Source organism: Spermophilus citellus, assembly GCF_964194105.1.
Source record: "Spermophilus citellus genome assembly, chromosome: 10".
Classification (NCBI taxonomy): Eukaryota; Metazoa; Chordata; class Mammalia; order Rodentia; family Sciuridae; genus Spermophilus; species Spermophilus citellus.
The window spans coordinates 131,336,043-131,362,639 of NC_138197.1; the positions used below are offsets into that span (position 1 = coordinate 131,336,043).

General features: G+C 46.0%; 2 protein-coding genes across 3 annotated transcripts in view; one reads left to right on the forward strand and one right to left on the reverse strand.

Annotated features, from left to right (window-relative positions):
• The window catches only part of ARFGAP3 (ARF GTPase activating protein 3), a 45,604-nt gene that overhangs the window by 7,480 nt on the left and 11,527 nt on the right, over positions 1-26,597 (reverse strand). For both annotated transcript variants that reach the window (XM_081311121.1, XM_081311122.1), the window contains 10 exons: positions 25,061-25,133; positions 22,190-22,321; positions 21,106-21,189; positions 18,338-18,425; positions 13,611-13,670; positions 11,753-11,799; positions 11,022-11,161; positions 5,857-5,985; positions 5,109-5,231; positions 751-882 (listed from right to left, as the gene is read on the reverse strand). In XM_081311121.1, the coding sequence (XP_081167247.1) occupies positions 751-882; positions 5,109-5,231; positions 5,857-5,985; positions 11,022-11,161; positions 11,753-11,799; positions 13,611-13,670; positions 18,338-18,425; positions 21,106-21,189; positions 22,190-22,321; positions 25,061-25,133 (1,008 nt within the window). The remainder of the gene's footprint in view (positions 1-750; positions 883-5,108; positions 5,232-5,856; positions 5,986-11,021; positions 11,162-11,752; positions 11,800-13,610; positions 13,671-18,337; positions 18,426-21,105; positions 21,190-22,189; positions 22,322-25,060; positions 25,134-26,597) is intronic.
• LOC308658445 (signal transducer CD24-like) lies at positions 7,050-7,886 on the forward strand. The gene has a single exon (XM_081311131.1). It carries the CDS (start codon positions 7,449-7,451, stop codon positions 7,680-7,682), a length of 234 nt encoding a protein of 77 aa, XP_081167257.1. The 5' UTR covers positions 7,050-7,448; the 3' UTR covers positions 7,683-7,886.

Consider the following 26,597-nt stretch of genomic DNA (forward strand, 5'->3'; position numbering starts at 1 on the left):
TGGATGGGACAATAAATTATACGGTCCTTCATGATCTCTAACAGCTAGAGAGTCCTGTAGCAGGTGGAAAGATAAGCAACCTTGGTGATAAAGAGGGAGACACAGCCTGATAAGTTGCAGCCAAACACGTGAGGAGAGTTACGGAGGCCGGACAGGAGGGGCCACCACTGGGCCCATTCACACAGCATCCTGAGAAAGCCAAGGGTAAACCAGGGTACCAAAGCTGTCTACACAGGGCAGCAGGGGCTGGGGGAGGGGGGAAATGTTCTGTTCATTGCCTTCGGCGGCCAGTATACAACCGTACATGTTTGCCAAAACCTGCACAACTGTAACCTAAAAAGATGAGAGGTGTGGTGGCTCAGGCCTGTCATCCCAGCAACTCAGGAGACTGAGGCAGGAGGACTACAACTTAGCCCATCTCGAGCAAAAAAAAGGAAAAAGAAAGAAGAAATATCTATACATATATACATTGTACTGTGTTTAAATAAGACTTTGAAATGGGAAAAGTGATGCATCTTGGTCCAGACCACCCAGGGCCGTGGGCTGGGAATCCCCAGGAAGAGGCCTCCTGCTGTGTCTGTCTGAGATCCATAGGTGAGGCTGTGCCTCCAATGAGAATCACTCATTTCACTTAAAGAGACAGGCTTCAGGGACAGTGCTGCGGAAGGTCTCCATGCCTCCCCTCCCCTCCCCTCGCCTGGTGTTCCCCGCTGCATGTGTCCCCATGGCAACCCCGGGCTGTGCTCATACCTGTCTGAAGAGGCTGCACCTTTCACAACCACCTCTGAGTCCCTGCTGCTCTCTTTCTTCCAGTAGGAATCTGTACTGTCATCCCAGCTAGATAAGGAACCGCCTCTTAGCTCCATGGGGTCATCAAAGTACCTGTAGGAACAAGAGGGGACAGTGACATGGGAGGTCAGTGGGGACACCCACTCCAGTTGCAGTCTCTCATTTCCCTGCCCCACATGGCTGTGGCTGACAAACAGCAGCAGACACAAGGCGTCACTTCTAAGGCTTTTCAAGTGCTGTGCTCAGCCCACCTGTCCCCTCTCCCTGTTACTGCAGGGACATGGCTGCGTTTTCCACATGGATAACCTCAGGCAGGTGACCCTCCATCAGCCTGGACATCTGAGGCACCACATGGAAGATAGCTCCAGACAATCACCTGCACTGCAGCTGACTTGATGTGCACAGAAATAAACTGATGTGACGCCCTTGAGATTTGGGGCATGTTTACACCGCAGCATGACCTGGCCTTTCCAGGCAGCACGTGACATTGCTCAGTGTTATCCTCCACTGGTCACATATTTCATTTTCTTTAAGTCTAGTTACGAGTAATGCTGCTTGGCCAGGGGAACTGACTCCACATCCTAGCACATCCCAGCACAGCACTGCTCAGAGTAGCCCGCGATGGCAGTGTCCTGTGTGGTCAGAGCAAGATTTGCCTGGAATAGGACTAGCATGGCAGGCGAGGTGGACAGGACAGACCTTGATAAACAGTGACTGTGCTATGTCAGAGTCCATGGACAGACTGGCCCCCACACCGCAAGGGACTCTGAGGAAAGGCAGGTCCCAGGGCTCAGGGTTTGGAAGGCAGGTGAAGAGAATGCACCCTGCCTGTCCCCAGAGAGAGAACCAGGAGCACAGGAAGAAAGGCCAGTGCCAAGCTCCACCTTGAAAGGAGCTGCACAAAAACTGGAAATGCCAGGCGCAGGGTGTGAGATGGGCAAGAGCGTGAGAGCCTGCAGGATCCACCTGCTGGGACCCAGGAAACAAGATCTGGGCGGAGGCACAGGGTGCAGGAACAAAGGCTCTTTTTTTTTTTTCATAATGTTTTCTTAGTTGTAGGTGGATACAATACCTTTATTTTATTTATTCATCTTTTTATGTGGTGCTGAGGATCAAACCCAGGGCCTCACATGTGCTAGGCCAGCACTCTACCACTGAGCGACAGCCCCAGCACCCACAAAGCTCTTTCCAGGCAGAAAAAAGCAAAAGAGGGAGGCAGGATAAAACTGCTGTTGAAGCAGGTGGTGCGACTTTGTAAGGACTGTGGAGAAGGCTTCTACTTGCCCTGGCAAGAGGGCACTAGGAACACATCATGTGGGCTGGGGCTATGGCTCAGTGGTGAAGCACTTGCCAGCATGTGGGGGCCTGGATTTGATCCTTAGCACCATATAAAGATAAATAAAATAAAGGTGTTGTGTCCATCTACAACTAAAATATATATGTGTATTAAAAAAGCAACAATAACAAAAAAAAAAAAAAAACACGTCTTGTTGCACGAGACTCCTCACCGCCGTGCCAGGCTCTGGCTTTCAGCTCGAAGGGCCCTGTGCTCCTGCTGGTGAGCAGCTCAGCATTGTGGGCCACAGCTTGGAGGAACAGAGACAACCCATCTTCAGAGAACAGAGAACAGAACAATGAAGGGATTGGAAGTCACATCAGAGGAAGGGTCCAAAGATGTGGGACACATCCTGGCCTGGAGAGAGGCCCTCCCATGTTTGACAGACCGCTTTTTAAGGGAGACAGACCAATTCAATGAGAAAATGACAAACCACTCAATAAGCACTTAGGAGGGCGGGTACTCTGCTAGGGGACCCAGGTGACTTATGGGGCCTTTCTGCCTGCCCTCATGGGGCTCAGGCCCTGGTTCCGGGAGAGGCTACTGTAAGCTCAGAAACCCAGGGAGCATGTGAGCAGTGCTTCTTCCTGAGCTGCTCCGAGGACGGAGAGTCCATGGGAGGCTGGGTGGCCCTGGAAGGTGCACAGGGGCCTGGGCATGGAGGCCGGAACCTTCTGGTTCTTCACAACACTGAGATTGAGGCACTTACAATTGCAGACTTAGCATCACTCTAAGGAACTAACGCTTTCTTCACACAGCCGAAGTGCTCTTCTTAGAGCGGAGGGCACTGGGCGGCTTCTAAATGGCTGAACTATCCAGGTCAGGAGGCAAGAGAAAGCCACTGCGTGGGTCTCCTGACCAGCATGGCTCAGGCAGCAGCAGCCACAACAGCAGCTTCTCTTCCTACCACTCACCACGAGCAGCGCTCTGTGCTCTGGCAACTCGCAGGGGACAGACAGACATCCAGCCAGGCCTGAGCTGCCCTGGGAGGATGGGAGAGTAGGACTGTGTCTCTCCTGGGTACTCAGCAGCCCGGCTCCAGCCTCACTGGTGTCCCCTCCCTGCTCCATCTTTGGTGTCTGCCCTCACACAGTGTCCTCACTCCACCCAGAGCACCCTCCCCAGAGCCCTTGCTGAGAGCCCCTGCAGGCACACTGGTAGAGGCCGAGGAGCCCTTTGGCTGCACAAAGTGCTCCCTGCTCACTTTGAACTCAGTATGTAATTGCATTGTTTATATCCTGGAAATAATGGAACTCACTAAAGCTCAAAACCCAAGGATGGGCTTGATCTTATTTTTAATAGAAATGACACTCCTTTATAATTCATAATCTGCAAGTTCTAATGGCTAATGAATAATTTGGAAGCAGTAAGAGCTCTTCATGGCACTAAAATGCTGGATCTCGGAGTCCCTGTGTGCCAAAGAACCTAACTAATAGTGCCACGCTTGACTAACAGTGGTCACCTGCTCACAGAGAACTAGACAGACATTTATGTCCCTGGACAACCCGAGGGTCACAATAAACAATGCACTAGGGTCTCTCTGGTGGGAGTCCAGACAGCCTGGTCTACAATAAAACATTGAGGGCTCCCAGGTTCAAATGGTAAATAACTGCCCCAGGGCAACAAGGGCCGACTCTACTGTCTAGAGCCCTGAAGGTCCCCAAGGCCACCACCTGGGGCCATGAGGATCTGGGGCTCCCAGTCAGCAGGTGAGCCCACTTGGGGCCCTTCAGCCAGGCTGCTACCAGGTGACAGCAGGGTTCACCTTGAAATTTGCTCCTTACTTCCTACGCCACCATCTGCAGGCATCAGTGAGCAGTGAGATTACCACAAGGCGCGAGCAAGTCAAAGGGGCAAATGCGAGAACCTCCTCCCTGGCTGAACACCTATTCCTGAATAGGTGGCCAGTGCGCGCACAGCTTCCAAATCAAACTGCAAATTTAATTTCATCCTGTACAAAAGTATTTAAATGCTTTTAAAGGGCATGATTTGGATATAATCCCCAAGTAAACTGAAACCTGGTGCTTTACACAGGTCATAAAAATAGGTAAACATAAACCATGCAGGTCCCTGAAACTACTGAAAGGGAATATGGGAGGCTGTTTTTTTTTTTTTTTTTTTTAAACGGGGATTTGAAATAGTGTTAGAGACAGCAGTCTTTCACAAGTCCTTTTCTTCACACTTTGATAGGGAAATAAATAACTCTACCATGAGTCTAGCTAGCATGTATTTACATCCATCCTCTAGGTGACACACACACCTGTTATACAATGACATCCCTGAAACCAGTGTCTTTGCTAGACAACTCCATGCCCGCCCCAATGCTATGCAGCTTTCCCCAGCTCCTAGCCTGAGGGGGCTTTTGGTGTGGTTAGTTTAGCCCCAGCAAGAGTGATCAGCCACAGAACTGAGCCAAGCGACTCAGGCTGTTTCCCCATCACAGAGCAGCTAAGCTCACTCGGCCCTCAGAGGCCCCGGGCTGCTTGACTGCTCGGATCCCTGACTTACAACAGGAGGCTCGGCTGCCAGCACTCCCCACGGGGGCGGCTTCACACCAGTTATGCTCATTAGTACCCACACACTCAGGCCACAGGAGCCTCCCAAAGGCATTCTGAAGCAGGAGACTCTGCTGAAGCCCAGGGCAGATGCAGGTCCACCTCTAGGGCGCCACACCCAGCAGCCATCCCTTTGACTGGGGGACTTTGCATATCTCCAATTTCATGTTTTAGATAAACACATCTATCCCCACCTCTAATTTGAACTCTTAGATGCTGATTTTATTATTGGACATTTTAATATTAGCACACACTGTCAACTTACAAATATTTCCCCAATTTTTATTCCAGAGCACAGCCTTGGCACACCAGCCAGAGCATTAGAAAACAATGCAGTACATGGATTTGTACTATCCCCATGCCAATCAATGAGTACCCAAGTGCTCGTCACGACTGTTCAAAGTGGTGGTGAGTCTTACTGGATTTACCTTGAGCAGGAAGTAAAGTAAGAATCCTCGCTGTCCTCATGGTACTTTTTTCTCGGTTTTGCCAGGGTGGGAGACTCCTGCTCTATGGTCTGCATATCTGAAGTCACTGAATGAGAAATGCCACTTGAGAGAGCAGAACAGAACAGGGAAAAGTTACATGTTAGTTCATAGAGATCCGCATCTCACTAAGGGAAAAAAGCATGCTTTAAGCTATATTCCAATCAGAGACAAATTGATCAAGAGGGTTAAAAACACGGGACAAAACAATTTTTTTGGTTAAACTTAAAAATATATAAAATCTTTGTGAGATCGCTGGGCCCAATCACACCTGTAATCTCAGCAACCCTGTGCTGAGTAGGAAGATGGAAAGTTTGAGGCCAATTTCAGCAACTTAGTAAGACTCTGCCTCAAAATAAAAAACAAAAAGGGCTGGAGATGTAGCTCAGTGGTAGAGCACCCCTGGGTCCAATCCTCAGTACAAAAAAGGAAATCTTTCTATAACCACACAAAACACAGTCATGCCCATGGTGATGCTTGTGGCATGGGCTCTGGTGCTAGCTCAATGACAAGTCAGACCCCTTTCCTTTTTCTAAGGACCATGTTTGCAATTTTTCATACAATTCTGAGTCCTGGAGTAAAGCAAACACAATGAAAGAAGGGCAGAAATACCAAGAGGACACCTTCAGGGCTGAAATGCACACAGCCCCAGGAAGATCCATTCCTGATTAGGAAGCAGAACCACACCTACCTCCTGCAGTTCCCAAGCCCCATGCCCAGTCTCTCAGCGTCGGCTTTCCGTCTCCCACTCAGGTTCATCTTCTCATCCTTCTTCATTTGAATTTCAAGATCCTTATAGGCTAATCGTAAAGATGACACACTGCCAGAGAAAACAAATGCTCCTGAGCTGAGGGTCGACCCTGTGCTCTTACAGAATATACCAGGCCAAATCAGATGATGATCGATTCATACTTCAGCTTTACAACACTCCTTTCCACAATTAGCGATTATGGAGGAAGATGGAATTTTTTCCTACTAGTCTTTTCTGAATAGATGCTCAGGACATTTGAATGCATTCTACAGATGCTTTTGGTCCTTGCTTTTCAAGTTTAGCTCATCTGACCTATTATTGTGTAATAACAACACAAGTCTTAATGACTTCTCTATGGGACAGTAAAAGGCAAGACTTCCTCCTTGGGTTGATATTTTATCACACTCCCCCAAAGGACATCAGAATCTGATGCCTCACTAATTAGTCAAACTAATCTGCTGTGATTTAAGATTAAAATATATACAATTTTGTCTTCGTAAATAAATGAAAGGGGAGATAATTAGTTACACAAGGATTCTTCAGTTTACAAAAGAACCCCCCATGGGATCTCTATTAGTCAGGTATCTGAGCATTTAAAATGGGACATTCACCAGCCAATGCTCTCCAGCACCACTGATCAGTACTGCTCCATCAACCAAACACCTGTTACAAATAATGCACCCAAGAGGTCTGAAGAAGTAGGAAGGTCCTTGCAGTAAGAACCTCAGTTTTCATAAGAAAACTAAACCAGGCCTCTGTGGTATCACTGTAGGATTCCAGCCTATCAGTGAGACAACAACAAAGTGCCAGCACCTCAGGTGACACTCTCTTTGTGGGATTCTGAAGTTATCATCTTATAAAATCAGGAAAAATCAGGAATCCCTTGTAAGAGAGGCATGGCAAAAACACTAGTAAAATAAATTCTGTGTAGTAACAGATCTCAACAGAATGCCTAAGAAAGGAAAACATGTTTGCTTTGCTGTTCCTGCTGTTAATGATCAAGCAGGGTTTTGCTCTGTAATATTACTACTACAGAATAGGTCAAGTCTATTTTATTCCTTAGCAAATAAATACTATTCTTTCAAGTGTAATTTTTGGAGAAAAACTATAGACCTGTCGAGAGGGATGTGACAGGAGGTCTGCCGCCTGCTACAGCACGCACTGGACAGTGGCTGGAGGGCTGCTCTGGAAGCACCGGCAGAACCAGGAGGCCAGACTGTCCCCCGATCCTCAGAGGCACAGAGCCTCCAGGCCACACTCCGCCTCTTCTTAACCCTCCCAACAGATGGCCTCTGAGGACCACTAGAGGCTGCCAGAAGGCCAGCACTGGGATAGCTCTCAGGCCACGCAGCTCCATAGTGTGACGCTGTAAGAAATGATGCTGCACCAGGGAACAGCTCACCCAACTGAAGTCTTGATTTGCAGACATTAAAAATTACCCAGGGCCCCACTTTGCCTGCGTCCTCCCGGAGCCGTCCTATCTCCTCGCACCTAGCATCCAGGGAAACGCACCACGCACCGACGGAGCGGACATGGGCAGAGCGATGGTGGCCAGGCTGGGGCTGGGGCTGCTGCTTCTGGCACTGCTCCTACCCACGCAGATTTATTCAAACCAAACAGCTGTTGTGACACTTTCAAGTAACTCCTCACAGAGTACCTCCGCTGCTCCCAATTCAACTAATGCTACACCCAGCACAGGTGGCAGTGCCCTGCAGTCAACAGCCAGTCTTGTGATCTCGCTCTCTCTTCTACATCTCTACTGTTAGAGACTCAGGCCAAGAAATGTCTCTACTTCCCCATCTTCTAAACCCAATCGGAATGGCGACTAGAAGTCCAGTGTCAAGGAAGAAGCTGGTCTGCATCAAATCTACCAATTCCACACCTGATTTTATTGGCACAGAAAACGTTGAGAATTCCAAATTGATTGGTTTGAAGGACATGTGAAGGGTTTCACACGTGATGAATGCCAATATTAAATCTGCTGGAGTTTCATGTGCAAGATAAAATTGAGACATGATTTCCTTGAATGAGGCAAAAGAAATATGGACATTTAAAACTCTATCTTGAAAACAAGAATAGATTTTGTCTAGAGATAAAGGATGGAATGTGGAATGGAGATTTCAGTTTTTATTTGGTTTATGAGAAATCTATAAGGCCATAAAACAGTTAGGTAATATAAAAAGCTTCCATGATTCTATTTATACGTACACTAGAGGGAACTTCCAGGTGTTACTGTAAATCCTCAATGTATTGTTTCAGCAGTACTAATTTAATGCTGATATATTCTAGAAAAAGTTTCACATTGTTAAGCTATTTCTGTTCCTTTGGGAACTGAACTCTTTCCTCTGTGGTTTTTGGATTTGACATTATATTTGAACTTTTATGTAGCAATTGACATGTGCCAGGGCAATGATAGATTGGAATTCACCCCAAATCCAGGCATCATGAGTAAGTCTTGCTTATCCTCTCAAAGTCAAATGGTAGGCATCTCCCATCTCCTGTTTTCATTCAACAAGAGTGCCAGATTCCTTTAGCTAAACTGATTCCAAAGAGTAGAATTGCATTGACCTCAACTAATTTCAAAATGCTGCTTTTTATTTCTACATCTGTTGAATACTTTTCATAATTGAAAATGGTCCGCTTTGAAGGTAAAATGGCAAATCTTGAAATTAGAAAGGCAACTATGTGAAGAAGCCAAATTTATAAATCAGCATTTGGGAAGTGAAGACTGGAAGCTAGCTTGCATATTAAATTCACAAAAACTTTTATACTCTTTCTGTAAATACTTTTTTTTTTAAACTATGGATCAGAATTGCCACATTTTGGAACACTTCCTGTTATCAGTCAATATTTTTAGGTAGTTAGAACCTGATCCTAAGCTTAAAAGCAGTCTTGATCTTTTAAATCTTTTACAACTGCCTTGAAACACAGAAACCTTTTGAAAAATACACACTCCCTAAAATGTTTTGTTCGCATGGTCACACACTGATGCTTACATGTTCCAGTATCTAATATGGCCACCATAGTCTTGATAACCCAAATCATTTTTTCTCATCTTTAGAAACCTACACGGAACAACCAGATCAAACAGATCTAAAGCTACTGTGTGTGTGAATGAACACGCCCCTTTGCTTCATACCTGAATGCTGTACATCTATTTGGATTGTATATTGTGTTTGTGTATTTATGCTTTGATTCATAGTAACTTCTCATGTTATAGAATTGATTTGCATTGAACACAAACTGTAAATAAAAATAAATAAATGGCAAAAAAAAAAAATTACCCAGGGGCTAGGGCTGGCACTCATCGGTAGAGCACCTGCCTAGCACGTGCAAGGCCCTGGGCTTAATCCTCAGCATCACATAAAAATAAATAAATAAAATATTGTGTCCAGCTACAACTACAAATATATATTTTTTAAATTGCCCAACTAGTAGAACATTTCGATGCTCAGGACAACACCCCCCCCCCCCATGCTCCTGGTCAGCACAGCACTGGTTTGTGACACCAAGGCGAGACAGGTCTGACATCAGTGGCAGGCATTTGGGCACAGTGCTGCAGTGTCCCCAACAGAACTGAGAGTGGCCCACCTGGGTTCCCAAGGCAAATTCATAAAATATCCCTTCTGGGCACCTCTGCTCTCTCGATGCCTTACAGAGCCCAACGGCAGGTGCCAGGGAAGGCTGGGAGTGGCTTCTAGTAGGAACACACTTCTCGGCTGCCTCCCCTGCAGCAGGGCATGGTCACTTCCCAGATTCCATCTCTGTTCCAAGCAGGCATCGACCCTTCACCCTCTGGGAAGCCTTAAGGACCAACAGTCTAGACAGAGGCCACTCCCAAACACCAGCTGCAACCCACCCCTTTGCCCTGGGCCGGAAACCTAGCTTTGTATGTGGAAATGAAAGCCTGTCCGGGGTGTGTGGATCTGGCAGGAACACTCCAACATGGGGCAGCGCTACCCCTGTGTTCTGAGTTCAACCACCCACTGCAAATGACCTGGGCTGGCCTCGGCAATCCCACTTAGCAAAGCGCTGGGAGACGGCACCGGCTGAGCACCTCCTGTGTGCCAGGTGTCACTGGACGCACGTCAGTGAACATTAACTAAACTAATCCAAAAACAACCTCAAAAACACGTCTGTGTATTTTCTTCATTCAATAGTCTATAGGCGTTCAGGCTAAAGCAGACAAAACACCCACAGAAATAGGAAAACCCCCAGAAAGATAAATACGCATAAAAGTAGGGGTCCGAGTGGCCTTTTGGTGCTTCCCCCACCCCGCCCTCCCTCACCGTGGATCTCACGTGGACCAGGTCGCCACTGTGTGTGGTGGTGGGTGACCTAGTGACTGGTCTGCATCTCAGCACAGACTTTCAAGGTCATCCATGCTGTGGCAGGAGTCAGTGTTCTCTCCTTTCCTGACTGAACTCAACTCCACTGTGTGGACACACCACCTGTGGTCAGGCTTCTCTATTCATTAATCAGTTGAGATAAGGCTTGTTTCTGCTTTTGACAGTAAGATTAATGCTGCTGTGAACATTCACACAGAAATTTTTGCGTGGACGTGTGTTTCCATCTCTCTTAAGTACACTCAGGAGCGGAATTACTAGGTCATAAGGTAACTTTAAACAATTTTGGAGGTTACTGAGGATGGAAGCAGGCCTGATCCATGCTGTGCACACCCACCACTGAGCTGCAGGCCTGGCCTTGTTCATTCTGCTGCCCTGGTGGATGTCAAGTGGCCCCATGTAGCTTGGGTCTGTATTTCCCTCACACCTCTGAGGCTGAGTGTCTTTCACGTATAACACCTCTTTTTTAAAAACTCTGAGCACCGTACCTGATGGCTCATATTATATTCTCCAACGAGACGATGGTGGAGGAGCAAGGAGGTGTGTGGTCAGGCTTCCTGTGCTGTGTGCAAACACCTCTTGATGTGCCCCGTCCCCTTCTTGCTGATGCCAACAGTCCTGCCCTCACAGCCTCCATAAAACTCAAGTTGGCTTGCCCTCCACACACCCTGAGATAAGTGGCCTCTGGAAGACAGACCCAGAGTTGTCGGAGCCAAGTTTGCACCCCCAAATGTCCCACTGTTACAAAATCTCACTTACATGGACTCTTCCTTGGGCGCCGCCCTGGCCAGGTCCTCCTGCTCCTTCATTTTGTCCACTGCTTGCGCTTGTTTTTCAATTTCAGTAAAACACGTATTTGCCAGTTTCTGGGCTCCCAAGCTTCCTTTTTTGGCTCCAAGCTGGAACACATGGAAGATTATATCCACCCATTGGGAGGAAACTGGCAACCGTGGTTGATGCTGATGGAGGTTAGGACCTGCTAGGTACCAAGACAAGCACTGACGCTTGTGCTCCTCCCAGTCCCCACAGCTCTGGGAGGTTGGCGTTATCACTGCCCTGGCTTACAGAAGAGGACCCTGACGCTCATGGGAGTCCAGCAACGTGGCCAAGGTCACACAGGAGGTGGTGAGGCCAGGGTTCGAGCCCTGACACAGGCTGCCAGGGATGGCGCTCCAGCACAGCACTGTGCCAGCTCTGCAGACAGCTGCCCCTCTGCCTCACAGGGCGGCACTGAACCCAGGACAGGCAGGAGAGAACTCGGCCTAGAAGGACTCTGCTAATTGTTTTTAGTCGTATCAGGGACAGAAGGAACATCAGACATTCGTTCTAAAAACTTTACTAAGTTCAACATTCATCTCATTGAACAAAAGCACATGTCAAAACCATGTTCAACACATTATTGCTCCAAGTAAAAAGCAAATGAAACCACAGGACAAAGAGATTCTTTAGCTTTAGAGACAAACTACCAGGTACTTATACATAATACTCACTCCTCTTTTAGCTTGGTTTGGCTTCTTTTTTATGATAGAGGAAACCTCTGCCAAAAAAAGGGAAAATTTAAAATTCAGACCAATGGAAATTAAGTACAATTTTTCTATTTACCATGTATGTTAAAAGAAATTTAAGATGCTGTATATTACTAAAGACTATTAAGATTTTCCCACTTTAGTTTGTCATCCAGAAAACTCATGTACATGAGTTAACTTAGATCGACAGAGCGTAAGACAGTGTCCTCTGCCTCTCCATGCAGTGTGCAAACTCAAGAGAAAACATGAATTCTGCTGCCCACGCTGAAGACAAAGGACGAACCTGGGACCATCCCATTCAGCATTTTCCTTAGGAGTATTTAAAAATGTATGTGAAAACGAGCTCTACTGTGCTCTGCTCTTCAGAAACTTTAAAAATTATGCTATGATGATAATTTTGTGTGTGTGATGCTGGGGCTCAAACCCAGGGCCTTGCATGTGCTAGGCAAGCTCTCTACCACTGAACTCCATCTGCTCCCCAGTGAAAATTATTTTAAAGTACAAAGTTAGCCCAGCATTATGTGTACAACTAAAGCTGTCAGTAATGAGCCTTTTCACATCAACTTATACAGATTTTTGTCATATGAGCCACTAAGAAGTATCAAGCAGTCTATTATTTCATTAGCAGTAATTTCATTGCTTCTTGGTCTTTTGGCTAAGATCAAGTGAAATAAAACATATGCTTTTAGAAAAAAATTTTTCGTTTTGTTTTGTGTTTTATAGTAGCTGGAACTACAGGTGTGTACCACTGAGCCTTACAGAGAAAATTTATTTAAAAATCATTTATTGAGTAAACTTCAATCAAAGATTATATGTTTTATTTGTATAGTAATGTTTAAGATACCCAACAAAAGAAAAATCTTAATTTTTTTCCCTACAAAAATGAGTATGTGCAGGCTGGGGTGTAGCTCAGTGATAGAGCATTGCCTAGCATGAGTGAGATCCTGTGTTCCATCCCCAGCACCACAGAAAAAAGTATTCTATGATTGGGAAAAAAGAGCAAGAAACCACAAACAGCAAAAGATGATCATTAGTCCTAATAAGAGAACATAATTAGAAAAGATACCCATGAATAAAACTTTTCTACCATTTTCTTTTTCTTTTTAGGTATTAGGGATCAAACCTGGGGCACTTAACCACTGAACTACATCCCCAGCCCTTCTGATTTTTTATTTTGAGACAGTATCTTGCTAAGTTGCTGAGACTGGCCTCAAACTTGTGATCCTCCTGCCTCAGCCTTGAGCTGCTGGGATTACTGGTGTGTGTCACCATGCCAGGATTCCATCACTCTTGTTTAGGTTTATACTGCCTTTGTCACATAACCCGCTTTTAACCTCTAATGAAAATGTCAGGAACATTTCTACACAGCTTACTTGTTTTCACCAAAGCAGCTATGTCCAGTGAATATGCATCAATTTCAAATGATTCCTTAATAATGAAAAGTCAGTGTTAAGTTCATCTATTATAAAATCAAAGGGGGGCTGGGGTTGTAGCTCAATGGTTGAGTGCTTGCCTCGAATGCATGATCCTCAGCACCACATAAATAAAATAAAGATATTGTGTTCATCTACAACTAAAAAAAAAAAAAATTTGAATCAAAGGGAAGAGAATTCTGAGTTCTTGAATGAACCGGAACGGTGTGGTGCTCAGCTCTGCTCATGCTGTGCATCACCACCCCACTCACGCCTGCAGCCACCCTCATCTTTGGGTTCTCCAGTCTGGCTCGCGAGGGATGGAAGTCATGACGCGTCAGCACTCGACAGCGAGACATGATACAGAAGGCAAAGACAGACCTGACTGTCTTGGGTTGTAAACACATTACCTATAGCAGCCTTCGCTGGGGCATTAAGACCTTCCACACTCGGGCCTTGCTCTGGTCCCCCTGAAAGTTTAAAACATTAACATTAATAAAGGAAATATGCTCAACAAACTTGCTTTTGCATGCGTAATAATTTAACTTGCTCAATACTGTACATCTTATCCAATTTTGTCAAATATCATCTTTCTCTGTAGCTCTGTATTCTATTTTATCATCATAATTTTGGGGGGTGGAGCTGGTGATGGAAGCCAGGGCCTCACCTATGCCAGGCAAGTATTTATTTCACTACTGAGCTACATTATCAGACCTTATCATAATTACACAATAATTATACACATTTACAGGATATAGTATGACATTTCAATGCATGTCTACAATGTGTACTCACATCTTATCATTTCAAACATTTAGCATTTCTTTGTACTGGGAACACTTAAAATCCTATTAACTATTTTGAAATATATAATTAATTATTGTCAATCATAGTCATTTTATTATACTATATATGAATTAGAAATTATTCCATCTATCCAACTGTACCCCATACTCAGTAACCATTCTCTCTACATATGTCCTCCCTCGAGTATAAGCTTTTTGATTTAAACTGAATTTTTGTTTGTTGCTGGGGGTTGAACCCAGGGCCTCACTTGTGCTAGGCAAGTGCTCTACCACATAAGCAATTTGATTTAAAAGTCTGCCTGTGATCCCAACAACTTGGGAGGAGGCAGGAAGACCACAAGTTCAAGGCCAGTGTCACCAACTTAGCAGGACACTCTCAAAAAAACAAAAAACAAAAAACAAAAAGACTGGGGATGTAGCACAGGGGTAGAGCACTGGCTTCAAGCCCAAGTTCAATCCTAAGTACTAGGAAAAAAAATCCACTCAAGAAGTGTATTTTTTTTTTTTTTTTTTTTTTTTTTGGTACCGGGGATTGAACTCAGGGCACTCAACCACTGAGCCACACCCCAGTCCTATTTATATTTTATTTAGAGACAGGGTCTCACTGAGTTGCTTAGCACCTTGCTTTCAAATAAGGCTGCTTTGAACTCGAGATCCTCCTGCCTCAGCCTCTGGGCTACCTAGTATATACATACTCAATATACTGGAAAATTTAACACCAGCTTCATTGATGATAGAAGTTCAAATTTCAGTTGCCAAGAAATTTACTGTTTTCTAGTTTACCTAAAAAAAATAGTCCTGGTTGGGAGCTATGTTAAGACTTCATTTAAAATATATTTTTCACTGTAATTTGGTTTTACTTATTACTTTAAAAATGGCCAAAGAAAATGTAGTATGTGCACACAATATTACTAGGGCTACAATCAGGAACAAGGTGAGCCCTAAAACATCCGTGACAAGCATGAGCCGCCAGTCATGGGAGGCCACGTGTTGTATGATTCCACACGTGTGAGATGTTCAGGTCAGGCCAAGCCACAGAGATGGGACGAGCCCAGCGGCTGCCAGCAGTGGAGGGAAGGGGGACATGAAAGGAGTGTGGGCTGCTGAAAATATCCTGAAATCATTTAGTGGTGAATTGTGCCACAACCTTGTGAATATACTAAAAACCACAGGAATGTTCACTTTTTAAAAAGGGTGAATTTTAAAGTTTGGAATTATATGTCAGTAGAGCTATTTTTAAAATGTCAGCCCCAACACTGAACCAGGGGAAACTCTACTTGTCACTTTTGTAACTAAAACGTAAGCTCTAGTTACATGGGTGTTTCAACAGGCACAGCGGGGGGGAGTGTGACCTACTGAGCGGGGCTCTGCTCTGACACCAGAGAGGCAGGGGGGACTAAAGGACCTAAGGTGGGGGGCGCTGGGTGAAGAAGCTCTTTTGTTCTCTCTTCACTTGACTGAGTGACTAAGGTCACTCAAGAGGCTGCCCCTTGCCACCTGTGGGGACAAAGATATCCCAGGTAAAGCGCCATCAAAGGTCTCCTCAATCCTCAGCAGCTTGTGTGACCTTCCCGCGGGGACAGGAAGGTGCTTCCCCATAGTAAAGGCCTTTCAGGGGGAGCTGTCAGTTCAGGGAGCAGGTCACAGAACGGTTCCTTGTCCGAGTTTGGTTGCTGAGGTTCCAGTTAGTAAAACGAACCGAGACACTGGACCCTAGAGGACCCCCAACACCTGCGGCCCGTAACCTTCAATCCCAAAGGGCCTTTTATGCCACTAAATTGTAATAGTAACAACAGTCAGATCATCACTTGTACTTTCAGAAAATACATGACCCACCCTCCCTCATTCATTAGGAAAGTGCTGGAATTGTTTTTCTCTTCTCTCTTTAGGGATAAGGGGACTCAATCGACAGCTCAGATAGATCCCACATCTTAAAAAAAAAAGCAGGGGAGGAGACACAGTGACATGCAAACTAAGGGACACAGTCATTTCCAGAACAGGGTGTGCTGTGCCATGAGGAGACAAAGTACAAGTATGCAGCTGGGCCGGCAGTGCCTGTGGCGGACCTGGAGCCAAACCGCCAACAAAAAGCCAACCCATGCCAATCAGGGGACAGTCCCGCACCCTACGCAAAACAGAGAGCACATCCAGGAGAGACAGGAAGGGCCAGAGTGGCCGTAGTTTTGTTTTTCAGGAAATAAGAAGCCAAATTGCAGACAGAGGTGTGGAAACCACTTCTGTGCAGCCTCAGAAGTCACACAAGGAATGCGGGACGCGGGGTCTAGCTCAGGGTGGTGCACCTGCCTAGCAGGCTTAGGCTCTGCTGCAATCCCCGAAGGGGCAGGGTGCAGAACACAGGCCCATAGTCCCAGCCACTTGGAAGACTGAGGCAGGAGGATCCCAAGTTCAAGGCCAGACTCAGCCACTGAGACCTTGTTTCAAAAAATAAAAAATAAAAGCGGGGGTGGGATGGGTGGGGGGCGGGGCAGGAGGGGGACAGGGCTAGAGCTCAGTGATAGGCTGCCCTGGGTTCAATACTCAGGACCAGAAAACAAAAACAAACAAAAACCTAGGAAGAGGCCAGGGATATGAGGAAAAAAACCCTACAGGTTGCAAATCATGCAAAAAAAGTCATGTTAGAGTTTGAGGAACAGCCTTTTACCTATATAAGAATTGCAAATATTTATCATTTGTCTTTATTTTTTCAGAATGGAAATGTTAAATATGCATGTAGCCAGCCAGATTTATTAATCTTTCCCTATTATGAGGTTTGATTATGCACAGAAGGGCTCCCGCTCCCAGGTCACTGGAAGCTTCTCCAGTGTTTTCTTCTAGGGCCACCATGTTTCCATTTAAATCCTTGATCCACTAGAATTTAGTTTAGTGTCAAGAGGAAAGAAGGGGCTGGGGCTCATTGGTAGAGCACTTGTCTAGCACGTGTGAGGCACTAGGTTCCATCCTCAGCACCACATAAAAAAAATAAAATAAAGGTACTGTGCCCATCTACAACTAAAAATATATAAATAAATAAATAAGTAAAGAAGGAATTATGCTTTTCTTAATTCTTTTTTTTCCAAAATGTAGATTTGTGTTACAATTCCTCTTACTAAACAGTTCACCGTTGCCCAGAGCTGGAGGGCGTCTTCCTGACCCCTGGGCATGTCTCCTACACTGCTGAAGCCAACACTGGCCCTCTGAAGCCTGTGGTTTGAGCCCTCTCAGACATCCCACTGTGACTCAGCACTGGCTTGGTGACTCTGTTCTCCTCACACTGCTCCAGGCTACTTTACAATACCTTGTCCCAAAGCTCACTGCCCAGCTGTCAGAATGTTCATTCTAGTTGTTAACTGGCCTAACACTCTGGCTAACAAAAGATGCTCAATTTGGGGATGGGGACATAGCTCAGTTGATAGGAACCTTGCATCCACAAGGCCCTGGATTCAATCCCCAGCACCACAGAAACGCCCAAAAACCAAAAAACAAAACACAAAGGGCTGGGGATGTAGCTCAGTGGTTAAGCAAGCCTGGGTTCAATCTCAAAAGATGCTCAATTTTAAGAGAAAGGGATGACTCCTAATATCACATAAGTGATTTTTAATATTTATTTACAATAAATATCCCACAATAAACTCACCAAATGTAAGTCATTAGGTGTCAATTATTTAGGGAATAGTTTTAAAATTAAAATCTTATTTTCTGATTATATAAGTAGCTTGTACTCATTATAAAAGTTCACACACTTTGGGGCTAGGGAATGTGTCTCAGTGGTAAAGCACTGGACTAGCATGTGTGAGGTTCTGGGTTTTATCACCAGTACCACCACCACCAAAAAAAAAAAGGCACATCAATGCTGTATCAAGAAACCAAAAAAATCTTATGGATTTCACTCTTTAGTTAACAATGTGGTACATGCCTTCCAGATTGTCTCCTGTGTGTATGTTTTTCTTGCTTTTTTTTAAAAAAATGAGATCATATTGCACATTCAGAAATCTCCATGATCTATCATAATCTCTTTTGCTAACACAGAAGGGTTCACATCTTAATTTTTTTGCAGGGCAGGGGACCTGGGATTGAACCTAGGGAGCTTCCACTGAGTCACATCCCCAGTGCTTTTGTTTTGTATTTTATGTAGAGACAGAGTCTCAGGAAGTTGCTTAGAGCCTTACTAAATTGCTGAGGCTGATTTTGAACTTGTGATCCTCCTACCTCAGCCTCCCGAGCTCCTGGGATTACAGGCATGCGTCACTGTGCCCGCTTCACACCTTAATTTTAACAGTTTGACAACATGCCAAGGAAACAAACAGCATTACGTGACAGCTCTAGGACCCCACCTTCCTTATTTTCTGGAGTGGCTTCCGTGGCCCGTGGTCCTAAGGGAGCTGGTTCTGGCTGTGCTGATGGCTGTGTTGTGGTGCTCACCTGAAGCAAGGTGAGGAAAGTCATTAGCAAACAAAGCAAGAAGAGTGACAAGAAAGCAATCAGTGCAGGGCAAAACCCAACACCAGAACAGCCGCCTTCTGAGGGCCTGCATAGTGGAGAGGGCAATGCTAAAACAGTCACACCTGAGCCTCTGCTGCAGGGCTCAAGTGCTCACCGTCCCACCTTTTTAAAAATAACACGTGTATTCTGAAGGCATTTCAGATCTGCCCGAAAGCTGCAAAGCTAGTGCACCGAGTTTCCATGTGCCCGCCACTCAGCCTCCTGTGACGTTAGACACCCCTGACGCACCTGTCAAAGCAGAAAACGAAACCATCCCTTGGATCAGCTAACCTTTAGGCTTTATCTGAATTTCACCACGTTTTAAGCCAACGCCTCTCTGGCCCAGGATGCCACAGTAAATGTAGCTGTCCTACTTTTTTGGGCTCCTCTGGCTTGCGACAATTTCTCAGTCTTTCCATGTTTTTGATGACCTTAAAACTTTTGAAGGACATTAGTCAGGCACTTTGTGGAATGTCCCTTGGATTGCTTCTCTGATGTTCTCTCCTGCTTAGGCTTGGATCTGGGCAAGACACCACAGAGGAGAAGGGCTCCTCTTATACCACGTCAATGTCACTCAACAGTGTGACACTAGACTTGACACACTATTAAGTGTCTGCCAGCTTCCTCCATCATAAAGTCACTTTCTCCCTTTCCTTACGCCAGTCTCAGGAGGTAACTCCCCAAGCCCAGGCTGTGCGTGAGGGGAAGGCAGCTGAGCGCCACTCCTGAAGGGGCAATATTCACATACATGACCTGGGATTCGATGAGGAAGACTGTCCCTTCTCCCCTATCCATTTACTTATTTCCCAATCACTTATTTAAAACAGTGTGGACTTGTAAATATTTATTTTGTTCTTTGGATTACAATTCAACACCTTCCTTGTTTATTTTCTTGTCCCAGTTGCTCCAGCTTTGAGCACAGGGGGTGGGGGCTCTTTCAGGTTGGTCACGGTCCTCTGGACAGCACTCCCTGACTTTCTATTTCCAACACAGGATGCTCCAGACTCTTCTGGCCCCAACAGCCTCAGTTGCCATTTCTCCACAAGTAACCTGGCTCTTTTATGGGACAGTGGTGTTTGGAAACCAAGATCTGGACCCCAGGTGTGCTTTTGTCTCAGGCTGCTGCTGCCCTAGGCCCTCTCTGGGACACTGCTAGGTGACCTCTGTGTGTGCTGATCCCCATACACACAGGTATCTATAGTTCTCTGTCTCTGCATGTATGTGACATACTTACATATTTTATATACACAGATCACACACTGAGGTCAACATGGATTAGATTCCAGTCTAATATCCATACACATTGCTCCTATTTCTCCTCTTTCAGCCCATCATTTCTAACACTTCTCATCTATTAATCATGGATATTCTATGCCTAGTTCTTTATAAAACAAAAGCAACATACCATAAGACACCACCTTATCTTTTGTTTTCTGTTTCCCTCTTTTTTGGTAACCACTGACTACACCAGTGATAATGTGTGTGCAAATTATAACAGAAAAAAAAAACACAAAGTTTGGCCACTGCTATGGCCTGCATCTTAAATGCTCCCCAAGGCCTGTGCATCAGAGCTTTGCCCTGGCCCACGGACTAGGAGGAGGTGGTGGAGCCTTTAAGAGGCGGGGCCAACGAGCTCTTTGGATCACAGGGGGGAGGTATGCTCTTGAAGGGGACTTTGGGACCCCTTCTCTTCTCTCTCTCCTCTTCAGTCCAGCCTGGCCACAGGTGAGCAGCTTTGCTCGTCCACACACTCTCTGCCATGATGTGCTGCCACAGGCCCAAAGGAGCAGGGCAATGGAGCGTGGACTAGGACCTCCAAACCATGAGCCCAGATGAGCGTCTTCTCTTTATCAGTTGATTCTCTCAGGTATTTGTTTCAGTGACAGAAAGTGAACCACAGGAACTCATACAACTGTACGTAATTTTAACTTGGAAATTAAACATGAACTGAAGAGCACGTAAGCTGCGGGAGGGAGGGCAAGGTCAAGTGAATGCATCAAGCTTCTCCGGTGCCTAGGGCTCTGGGGAAACCTCCAGAAGTGGCCTGCTGTCAGACCTCCAAGAGAACAGCAACATGGCATCGACAGAAAGCTCACTAGGTATCAAGAACCTTTTCCTTGATTCACTTATTCATTTCCCACAATGCTCTTGAGGCATATGCTGTGCTGCGTGGCAAAACTGGGCACTAAGACCCAAGTCCCCAGTGAAACCACCCTCATCTGCCAGGGGCACAGCTGAGTCGACTGCACATTTGAGCAGTGTGTCCTAGCCTCGCGGGCAGCTTGGCACACACGGGCAACCGCGTTCCTGAGCAAGGTGAGCTGCCTCCACACTGCTCCGCACTGAGCTCCGTCCTCCGCCCACAGGCTGGGAAAGGCACAGTGGACGCCCCGAGGGAAGCCACATGTGGAGGACAGCAGGGGACCCTACCAGGAGACCCCGGGCAGCCTGCCTCTGACCAGCGGAAGTCGATTTCTGTCTTATTCATGTCATGAACATCTCAGGGCTTAGCCTGACACCTCAGCAGCTTAGCCTGTATCTTAATTGAAACGTGGTAAATATGTATCTTTTATAACTTTCAGGAAAAGCAGTTTAAATTCATGTGAAGCACAATACATACCTCAGGAGAGACGTGAGAGGCAAAAAAATCTTCCTCCTTTGGTGGAGGAGACAAAGGTGGAGCCACACAGCTGTCAAGCCACAGCTGGAATAGAAACAAAGCAGCCTCAGCTCGGCACCCCACAGTGTGCAGGGCTCTCCCTCCCCTTGGACAGCTGCCTCCTTCAGACTGGACCTCCCACGAGCTGCCTGCCCAGGGCCCCAGTGTGGGCACTTCACTTCCACACTTGAGGGGCTCAAGTGCCTCAACTCTAAGGACAGATCAAGGCCTTCAGATGGAAGTGAGGTTCCATCTACAGCCAACCCTCAGTGTTCTCGGATTCGATATCCGGGAAGGCACCCACTCACTCACAGTACTTGTGATCCCAAATCAGTGCTCACGGTATTTTTGTGTTCATTCCAGACACACACAGAGCAGCAAAAACCAAGTAGCAGAAGAAGCACATTCGAGCCAAGGCTGATAAGGCAAGGCCCGCTTCCCTGCCTCAATGCTCGGCCTGGAAACAAGGTCCTCTTAGCAGACACTCCAGTACCACACTTCTCACATTTTTTGGTTTTTTATTACTAATTTCATTGTTTAAAATGGCCCCTGAGTACAGTGCTAAAGGCTGTCAAGTGTCCCTAAGCTCTGAAGGCTGTGGTGTGTCTCCATGAGAAGACGATGTGTGAGGTAAGGTCCACTGAGCACGAGGTCCAGCCCCGGCTGCTGGTTCAGTGTTCATGAGTTACCACATGTTATACGGGCTTCATTCATTCATTCATTCTTACAGTGTTGGGGAGCAAACCCAGGGTCCTGCACATGCTAGGCAAGTGCGCTACCTCTGAGTGGCTCCTCCAGTGAGCTACCCCCAGACAAAAACACATGTGCCATAAGGGCCATGTGCTGGGTGATGAAGAACCTCACCCTACAGCTGCCAGGAGTGAGGCTTCAGGACTCGCTGATCCAGTATTCACTGCCAGTTTATGGAAAATAACTACCTTGAATAAGGAGAGCCACTGCACACTGCTTCTTATAAGAGGCTCCAGGGGAAAGTTCTACTGTGCTGGGAAAGCACCACGTCCATGAGAGACACTCGCCTACTCACATCGGTGCCGTGTTTCCGGGTAGCCTGGGAGGCCAGAGACTTGACCCTCTCCCTGTAGAGCTGGGCTGCGCGGCTGTTGTACTTGGCGTTGGTGTCGTTGGTGGCACACCCATGTTGATGGAAAAAGGAAGACTGCAGGGAGAGCGGGCAGAGTAACAGAAATGACCGAGAGCCCTGTTCCACATGACGCGGGGTCCAAGACCAAAATACTTTGAACACCACCAACAGTTCTAAAATAAATTTCCCTTGTAAAATCCAAAGGTAACATAATGCATCAATAAAACTGGATGTGAGATGCGCTTTATAATATGAAGCCAGGGACACTCTACCACTGAGCTACACGCCCTGCCTTTTTAAACTTTTTATTTGAGACATGTTCTAAGTTCTTGAACCTGTGATCCTCTTGACTCAGAACATTTTTAATTCATGAGCAATCAATTCCAACTTGGACTTCATTAAATCAGAAGTCTTGACAAGTTTGTTAGGTGCTCTGCGAACCCCTACCCTGTGCAGCACCCTTTCTTCATCAGCACAGATAACGGCACCCTTACACAGGTGAAGTGACAGCAAAAATGTTCAAACAATTAGAAGAAACGGCCTTCACCACTTCACGAGAGTCCACACATACAAAGGAATCACAGAACTCATGTCTGAGTTAAAGCGGGTCTTCTAGAGACTGGCACAGGCCATCCTTGCAATCTGATCAGGGCCAGTACTGACGGCCCACATCTCTCAGTTCCTGTCCAAAGCTGGGCGTGGGCATTGTCCCATCAAATGCTCACAGTCACTCTGTCACGCGGTCACCACTGCCACTACATTGGACGGGTGAGGAAACTGAGCACAGAGGGACTCAACAACGTGCCCAAGGTGACAGACAGCAAGGGCAGAGCTGGGGTTCAAAGCCAAGCAGACGGGTTCTAGGCCCAGTCAGCAGCTCTGCCGTCTCCCCTCTCCCAGACTCCCTGTCTCCTTCTGTTCACTGGTGGGGGCGAGCTGCTCTCTGCACACCTGAAAGGGTGAGCTGGAGGACTGGTGACTCCAACCCTCAGCAATAAGGGCAGCACTATTGAGTCTGTGAGCATTGTGCTAATGAGAAAGGGTTTCTAACAATGTGCTGGAGACACCTAGTGTACACATGAAGAGGCACAGAGGGAAAAAGGAATGGTTATTGCAATGGTTCCTGGCCCTCCAGAGCTCCCCCCTACCTGACCAGATTGTGTCCCTTAGCACTTAATTTCCCTCATTAGGAAATATCCAATCCAACTTAAGACAACAAAGTTAATAGAATTTTTCTGCTAAGGTGGTAATAATGAAAACGAGATGAGAAACATTGACCTAAGGAATTCTGGCATTTTGTAAACTACTAATTTAGATATTAATTTAATTTTAAATATTATGCACTCTTTTAAAACTATAAATTATTTGAACTTTTTTGGGGGGGGAGGTACCTAGGATTGAAATCAGGGGCACTGAGCCACATCCCCAGCCCTATTTCCGTATTTTATTTAGAGACAGGGTCTTACTGAGTTGCTTAGCACCTCACTTTTTTTTTTAAATATCTTTATTTTACTTATTTGTTTTTATGTGGTGCAGAGGATCAAACCCAGGGCTTTGCACATGCTAAGTGAGCGCTGTACCACTGAGCCACACCTCACTTTTGCTGAGGCTGGCTTTGAATTCGCGATCCTCTTGCCTGAGCCTCTCAAGCTGCTGGGATTACAGGAGTGTGCCATTGTACCCAGCCTTATCCGAACATTTTTAAAAGTTACTTTTATAGGGCTGGGGTTGTAGCTCAGTGGTTGAGCACTTGCCTCACATGCATGAATCACTGGGTTGGATCCTCAGTACCACATAAAAAAATTTAAAAAATAAAAACAAAAATATTGTGTGCATCTACAACTAAAAAAAAAGTTACTTTTGGGGCTGGGGTTGTGGTTCAGCGGTAGAGCACTCACCTAGTACATGTGAGGCCCTGGGTTTGGTCCTCAGTACCACATAAAAATAAATTTTAAAAAAAGGTATTGTTTCTAACTACAACTAAAAAATAAATATTTTTTAAAAGTTACTTTTATATAGAAGTTACTATTTATAAGTTAATATGTGATATTTGTCTGCTATTATTGATATACAGGTTTTGTTAATACATATATGTTTTATATATGTATTAACATATATATTAATACATATATATGTTATTATATAATTGGGATTGAACCTGGGGCACTTTACCACTGAGCTATATACCTAGCCCTTTTACTTTTTGTTCTGAGAGAGCCTCCCTAAATTGCACAGGTAACCTTGAACTTGATCTTCCTGCCTCAGCCTCCCAAGTCCCTAGGGCTTACAAGCATGTGCCATAGACTGGTTGCAAAGTACAGGTTTTTTAACATGTAGATTTTATGCCTGCTATTTTATTGTCAATATACTTATTTTTTGGGGGGAAGGGTATTAGGAATTGAACCTAGGGGCACCTTACTGCTAAGCTACATCCTCAGCCCTTTTTAATTTTGTATATTGAAACATGGTCTCCTTGTTAAGTTGCTAAGCCTGGCCTCAAATTTGTGATTCTCCTGCCTCAGCCTCCAGAGTCACTGGAAGTACAGTCCTGAGCCACAGCTCCTGCCCCATTGTTGATGTTTAAGCTTTCAGTGTGCTCCAACTCTCTACTCATGAGAGGGGGGTCTTGTCTGTCACGCATACGCAGCTCCCTGTCCAACAGCTTTCTGCTTAAATCAGATGTTCAATACATTTTTTGCATAAATAAGCCCACCAGGTCTGTCTCTTAGCGCATATGGCCTCCCAAGCACACAGGAGCTGAACTTCTTTACCAGGGAATTTAAGCAAGAAGGAAAAGGACTGAAATGAACTCACGGCATTGGCATTTCCTCCAACTTGCATGCATCTCAGCTGAAACCATGACCAGTTAGAATCCAACTCTGTAGATCTAAACAAAAAATATTCCTAAACGTTAATACTTCTCATTGCTAGAATCAAATCACTAAGCTTTTTTTGGGGGGGGAGGGGGATATCGAAAACAGTCGTACCTAGCCACTGAGCCACATCCCCAGCCCTTTTTTATTTTTTATTTTGAGAGAGGGTCTCACTAAGTTGCTTGGGGCCTCCCTGAGTTGCTGAGAATAGCCTCAAAGTTGCAATCCTCCTGCCTCAGCCTCCTGAGCCACTGGGATTACAGGTGTGCCCCACCACAAATGGTAAATCACTTTTGAAAATAAGGTTTCCTTGGGCTTTAGGATCCTGCAGAAGTCTGTGTTAACAGAGATACATACTTTCAGGATATCAGGCCTTCTGGCCAGGACAGTTAAGCAGCCCCTGAAGCCAAGGCCTCCCTGGCCCTGTGGACTGCTGTCCTTTGCACTGCCCATGGGCAGGCCAATGGCACTGACTCCTGTAGGTCATCTCCTATAGGGCACAGGGATGTGTCAGGGTCCTGGGGCTGCTGCAATTACTCCAACTGCTTGCCTCTCATCTTTAGGGAGTTATTAGCTAAAATTTTGTAACACATCTCTACCCAAAATAAATGTGCCATTTGGATGTCTTCAGGTCAGCTATCTACTTGCAAATGTGAACCTCAAGAAGCCTGCAGGATGCGCATACTGTGATCATCAGGTGGATGACATTACCACCCACAGGAAGCGGGGAAAGGCAGGTTGCCAGGCTCCTGAAGTGCAAGCTGCATGCCCCCCTCCTCCCACCATGCTTGACGTTCTCATCTCCGGTGGGACATCAACTCAGAGAGGGCAAAGGCAGTAGTGTGCAGAGTACTGATGACGCAGTGTCACCAAAGGATTAATGGTAATCCATCTGGCCAGGTACCAGGTCCACAGACGTGAGCAAAAGCAAGGCAGGCCTGTCATCCCCATCACAGATAGGAGGAGGCGGAGCACGCTGCACACACTGACAGCAGGGGAGAGGACAAGCAAGCCCAGATACACCAGAATCTCCTTCTGGGCTACCCTCCCCTGGCTAATGCCTATGTCTGCTGGTGTCATTTAACTGTGTAAGTGTTAAACTTCAAGATACAAATACACAATGACAAGTGCACTCCATGGTCATGTATAAAACGTAGAGATCAAACCACACTTTGTAAGAGATAGGCTTCTAAAATAAAAACAAAACAAGCAAAACTCCCCTCTGTTCAGAAAGTCTCACTTGGTAAAGGAAGAGGATCAGGCGATGCACCTTCCACCGAGTAAGCAATTAGCTCTTCTGAACCCCTCTCGGAAAGGTCTTGCTTAGGCACCTTTTCAGGAACATCCTCTCCCTCTGTGACCTCCCCACCTCCCCACCTCGCTCTGTGTCACAGGGAAGCGGCTGACAGTACAGCCTCTGGAGAGACTGAGAGTGCCAACCTCAACTCTGCCTCTTGCTGGCCATGTGACCTTGGAGA

Excerpts from the sequence above, each read along its gene's own strand:
- LOC308658445 (XM_081311131.1), top strand. The coding sequence starts at position 7,449 with ATGGGCAGAGCGATGGTGGCCAGGCTGGGGCTGGGGCTGCTGCTTCTG.